Consider the following 6,268-nt stretch of genomic DNA (forward strand, 5'->3'; position numbering starts at 1 on the left):
TATACGCAGCACCTTCCGCTCAATGCCTGAATTTGTGCAGAAATAATACGTTTAAAAGAAATGAGAGACAAAGGGACTGCCAGTCTTTTCTTTACATTTTTATTTATTGTTGCATATTTGTATCTCCACTCGTTTAAAAAGCAGTCTTCAAGTCAAACCGAGTTTCTCCTCCCTGCAGGAGATACTGAGGAGCAGATAAACATCAGAGCTCACACACCAGCAACTGGTTTACTGAGAGCTCTTCACCAACATGCTCCTCAGTGGACAACGCCTCCATGGGCTGAGAACCTGAGTCCATCACCGTGAAGACCTCCATTGATCATAACATTGACAGTTGTAAAAAAATATTTTTACAGAAATATGACAGCAAAAAGACAAAAATGGTGTTCAAAATGAAAGAATCCTATCTGGTTCAGTTAATGTCTTGTTGAATGTAACTTAAGCAAATGATCAAGGCCCAAAGATGTTTCACCCCGAAAGTAAGGTGCCTTGGCAATGTTGGTGATTTCACTCGCCTAGAACATGAGTTTTCTTAAAATCAGTTTTAACATTGAATAATTACCTGAATTATTTCCCCACATGCTACTGGTCAAGGTCACATGGAAACAAGATGAAGCAGCCCGGGACGGATCAAACCACATGGCCATTCGTATAAACAAGGATCTTTCCACCGCCACAAAACCAAATTCCTAATTTTCACACTGCAACTCAGACAAGGAAAGCTAAATCATCAGCAAGGTCAAAGACAGATAACTTAAACAAACCATCTGAGTAAGAATAGACGACTGCAGAGGTGTTTCTCCTTCTAAACTCAAGACAAAAGATTTCTATATCTGTTCCAATTTCTCACTCAAGAACTCCTCCACACTGTCTGTGTTCCACTTGAGGATGCTGAGTTCTTCAGCCATGTTCCCATGATCGTCCAAAAGCTTGAGCACAGGATCCGAGCCTCGTACGTACTGAGGAGGAGAGGAGGATGGTAAACATTCAGGGGTAAAATCTGAGTAGTATAGTAGTTAGTATGTTCTACTGCTGATTCACAGCTGTGTTAATAACAAGGAAGAGAAAAAGGTTGAAAACACTTCCCAAATAGTGAGTTCATATCTGCTCATAGAGAAATGTGAATTGTAAAACAAGGATTTTTAGGGGGGGAAATGGTGCCCACCCACCTTGATCTGAAGACCTCTGAACATCTTAGGCTTCTCGCTCCTGACAAAAGCTGCCGAAATAACACAAACATGAGTCATGAAAAGGCCTCTTGTCATTAGCGGCACACCTCGAGCACGAGTCGACAGTTGAGTAAACAGCCGACGACCACCATTTGGCTCGGCTCCACTCGTCTGCTGCCGCCACAGGTGAGCTCAGAGCCAGCCGACACTTATTTTAACAAATGCTGTGGCGAACAAAGAGGGGCAGGAGGAGACATGAAAAGCTTGCCTGCCCTCGGCTGTTCAGACCACCTGCTGCAGAGTGAGCCATTATTGCCGTGTCTGTTCCTCTTCACCCTCCTTAACTTAAATGAACTCTGCTTCCTTGAAGCTCCGAGCACCAAAACACAACTGCTAGTTAAGAGGAATGATTAATTAAACTTACGATGGTTTATTTCAGGAAATTTCCTATCATTGCTAAACGTTCTGCAGACAGTAGATGTCACTAGATTAAGTTTTAGAGAACTTGGATAGTTTGTGAGGCACATTGAGGGCCCAAAAAAAAGCAGTGTGTGTCATAAACAATGCACAGATTGTGCGTGTTAAACAGTACTAAAACATCAAGCACAGTCTGGACCCCATTCCTCAGAAACAAAAGTTTTAGCACACACTTAAAACCAAACTCACCTTGGACTTGAGGGAACCTCCCCAATTTTCATCCGCACACCTCCAGGATGGCTCCAGGGTAGAGCTGTGAGAGAAGACACTCATCATCAGAATGGACTTCATAAAAGAAAGGAAAAAAAAATTAAGCCTCTTTCCGTTGAATGAGCACATGCTGGGTAGCGGTGCTGCTCGGGGGTGAAGACTCCGGTCCTGAGGGAGCCGTTTAACTCTAGCAGACTGATTCATAAATACATCCAGGCGGGCTGCTCGGGGTCATTTAACTACGAGTCCGTGGATATGGAGATGAGCTAATGGAGGGACTCACTGGTGATCAAAGCTGCAGCTCAAGTGGACAATAACTAAGAGGAAATTAGAGTGTCCGTCGTGTTTGTAGACACAGACTCAGCCAACTTTACTTTTCACAGTGAATGCCCCAACATGCTTCCTGGTTGAGAATTTAGGAATGAATTCGGAGAACTGGCATCAAGAAATTATGAAACCGAATCAGACAAAATGCCACAGCAGATTTTAAGAGGCCTTCCATCACGTAATGTGAACTACAGAAAAATACCAAAGAGCTTCACGGCACTCGGTGAAGAGTAACTAAAATGGGTCCCATGCTGTGTGTACGTCTCTGATCCACCGGGCCGTGCAATAAACTATTTCTCAGAGGGATTAATGAAACGACGCTGATGTGAAAACGCCAAGCGCAAATGAATTCTTAAGGTAGATAATTGCAGCCGTCTGAGGAGAAAATGCATTTTGTGACACGGTTGGTCCTAATGGGACCCTCGGCGCGCTGTGCAGCCTCAATTCTCAAGTGATGCTCCGGCTCAAATTGTGAGGAAGATGAGTTAGAGAGCTCATCTTCAAAAGGTGTAATGATCTGTGCAGTAACCTTCTTTTTTTCCTTTTACGATGCCGTTGCTAGGATACCATCCAGATTGAGGGGACCTAATAAAACATCATTTAGCAGCAGTTCAGCACGACACTAGCGTTTCAGGGGAAAGAACGAGGGGCTTTCACTTTTAAGTTAAGTCTGGGCTCAACACTGAATGTGCTTATATCAGGAGTGCAATGTCATTCAGCTACTTTTTTTTATTAACTTTAAAAATCAGATTACAGGTCAAATTTAATCGTCTCTTGCAAGGTCAACAATGAAGTGAAACTTTGCGGGGTTTGCAGGAGAAGCGGCATCTCATTAACTGAATAAACTTGTTTAAAATTCAGTCTTCTGACGTCCCCTGAAAGTGGTGGGGGTTCAACGGCCAAGCATCACTCTGCCCTCCTAATGAGGCTGCAACATCACTGGGAGGCAGGCAGACTGATCAACAGAGTATCTTTTCTGAGTGAAGCTCTCAGACATTTAAGTCACAACTCGCCGATGCTCTCTGCTATTTGGAGTCCAGCCAGGCCTGTTTGAAATGGAAGTCAATTCATTTTACTTTTTGCAAAGTAATACCAATTAGCTTTTCAGATGTAATATTGAATTTCCTCAACTGTGAGATTAAAAATCTTGAGTATTGAAAGGACTCTGTGTCACGGTAATAGGAGCCGAACATTTTTCTGTAAGACCATTACATTCTGGGGCACAGTAGACAGTCCAACACCAGGAACGAGCAGTAAACACACTAATAGACCCTATGACAGTAAAATGATATTGTGTGATGTAATATGTAATTGTGATGGTTGGAGATCCCACAGTCCCACAGTCTTCAGTTGTGTTAAGAAGTAGGGATGAGCTTTGTATTTGCTAACCCCAACACATACTTGAGTACAGTGGTACCTCGGTTTTCGAACGTCCCGGACTTCGAACAAATTGGAGTTCGAAAAAAAAGAGATTTTTTTGCTGCTGATTTTGAACGAAAATCCAGAACTCGAACGCCCCTGAAAAAAGCCGGAAAAAACATAACGTGCGCGGACCGATCAGCTGACCCACGACGCGCTTTGTTATTGTGTATAACGCAGCCTCTGTATGCAGACGTGTCCCGTTAGCTACATTTACTGACTGTTTTTTCTTCATATTGAGGTGTAAAACCTTTCCTGTCTCCGCACTGGACCCTGGTACAGTGTCACAGGGGAGGTGCTCGCTCTCCACACCTCCGAGGCTCCACTCCAGGGTTTGATGTCCTGTTGTGGGCTGGAGCTGGGACAGGGATGAGGCGAGTCTGGGACAGAGCGTGACGTGGTTTATGACTTTGTCACAGCCAAACTGCACAGAAGCGCACATTCAGAGCTGGACACGCACCGGGCACCTCTTCACTTCTGGAGAGACGTCACTCACTCAGCAACCCCTCCCACACGCAGGGGCCACACACATAGAGGAACAGCGCACCTGCAGCAGACACTCTACATTCACTCCTGCAAAAGACTATTTTAAGGCTCGGAACGCATTATTTCTGTTTCCATTAATTGTAATGACAACAATCGATTCGGATTTCGAACAAATCGCTTCTTGAATGGCCGTCTGGAACAGATAGTGGTCGAGAACCGAGGTACCACTGTACTTAATTCCTTAATGTCAGTATTTTTTAATTTGTATGCCTGTTTTAACAACATGCCATTGAATCAAGTCGAATATAAACTGAGTTGTATAATATGCAAATAATAAGGCACAGGCAAAATAAACAGTAGTAATGTCCACGGACTTCCATCTTCGGTGATGTTTCACACTGACTTGAAACAGGCGTAGTAAATAGTATGTCTGGGCTGCAACTTGTTTATGGCATCACACATGGTTCGAAAGACAATTCAATGCAGTACAGTTGACAAGGACTCACTTGACACCCGTACAGAATAAATATAGTGGATGCAATGTTTGCACTTCTCTGGACTGAGCGGCGAGGTGGTGAAGGTGGCTATTAAGTCGAGTTATTCAGTCACCAAGGACTTTCAGCTTAACTAGTTTCAAAAAGGAAAGAGCCATTTTCACTGCTTAAAGGTGTGTGAACAAGATATATAACAGGATGATGAAGGTTTGAAGCCTTGAAAGTGTACTCTCCTTGTGATATTTACGTTTTATGTCTTGAATAACTTCAGTATAATGTCCAGGCTCCGCCTATTGCCAGGGTCTATTACCCTTTGATAATCAATTTTATTATGATTTGTAACCACTGATGGCATTTACCTTACGTGCTTCCATCTGGGCCTCCTGTTGGCAGCATTGTCTGCAGTCAGGTTGGAGTTTCAAGAGGCTGAACTCCACCAGTTGATCACATGAGCTACAAAGCAGGTTGCTCGAGAAGCCCAAATCTCTGCATGTCTCTGATGACACTTTGGCTCCGTACGCTGAGAGCTGGAGGGAACAGGCGACAACACAATGAGATGCATCATTAAATAAGTAAAAGGTGCATACATGGAAGTGGTAGGGCTTTTTGCATGGTCAAGTTGAATGTTAAACGGTTTACTTTCAGATAGACGGCCTCAATGTGAAAGTAAAAGAGTCTAAACTCGAAGAAGTAGTAATATGAAAATAAACTACTGCGATAATACTCTCACTAAGGCAACTCATAACCTCTAGTGATAAGCTAGGGGGTTTAAATGCCCCCAAGTCCCTTCGAAAATCAAGATAAAACACGTAAAGAAAAAAATAGACAGGAAATGATCCCGGTTCTACAGAAAAGCCACGTCACTTTAGCCACACATCGCGGTGCAACGGATGAAACGAGCCGGCGCTTGTCCATTTCAAAGGCAAATCGCGTTTCTGTCAAAGTCGATATATTTTCTACCAGTATACTTTATCATCTCAAACCCGCTTACCGTTTGTAAAAGTGACAGAAGCCACAGGAGATACACCTCTCCCGACATCTTGGCTCCTGCTTTGTTAGCACGAAAACTACAATGAGGACCCTTTCTTTTACAAAAGCGCTGCCTTGCCGCGCCTGACTACAATTCCAAGTTACCGAATCGCTTTCAAATATCTGCATTGATGGACCCCTTGGCGAAAATATTAACTCTACTTTTGTTGGTCTTCTATTGAAAAAATCCATTCAGTGAAATGAAGCTAAAATCTTACATAATTACAATATGAATAATGTACAACTTGTAACAACAACATTCACCATTCCTCATTAATATCTGGAAAACGACTTTTACATGCTGGTAAATTTATTATAATTATTATATATCTATATTAAGCATTTCCTTTAATTAAAAAAAAACACAAATTTTGAATACTACATATATTGACTATAATTAAACAAATTAAAACTCGTTAATGTACGTGACGAGTAGAATTCTTACACAATATGATTTAACTTGTGAAAATTGAGATGAGACAAGTTACACAAACGATGCAAATTCCTGGCACTGGCTCTGTATATTTTGGCGCCTCAATTTTAGTTAAATAAGTCATTGGTTAAAAAAAAGAATTGTTTACTTCATCTATTCTTAAAAGCAAAATAAATAAAGGCACGGTCGCCTTACTGAGTTTTTCTTCGTGTGTGTTCCCTTTT

The 6,268-nt window shown here is 42.3% G+C and overlaps 1 protein-coding gene across 1 annotated transcript; it reads right to left on the reverse strand.

Moving 5' to 3' along the window:
* Positions 1–90: 90 nt before the first annotated feature.
* selenof (selenoprotein F) lies at positions 91–5,933 on the reverse strand. Its single transcript, XM_053883208.1, has 5 exons — positions 5,574–5,933; positions 4,942–5,109; positions 1,836–1,899; positions 1,170–1,219; positions 91–959 (listed from the first exon to the last, which is right to left on the reverse strand). The coding sequence occupies exons 1-5, from the start codon at positions 5,619–5,621 to the stop codon at positions 828–830; spliced, it is 462 nt and encodes a 153-aa protein (XP_053739183.1). The 5' UTR covers positions 5,622–5,933; the 3' UTR covers positions 91–827.
* Positions 5,934–6,268: the final 335 nt, after the last annotated feature.

This window comes from Synchiropus splendidus, chromosome 13 (assembly GCF_027744825.2).
Source record: "Synchiropus splendidus isolate RoL2022-P1 chromosome 13, RoL_Sspl_1.0, whole genome shotgun sequence".
Classification (NCBI taxonomy): domain Eukaryota; kingdom Metazoa; phylum Chordata; class Actinopteri; order Syngnathiformes; family Callionymidae; genus Synchiropus; species Synchiropus splendidus.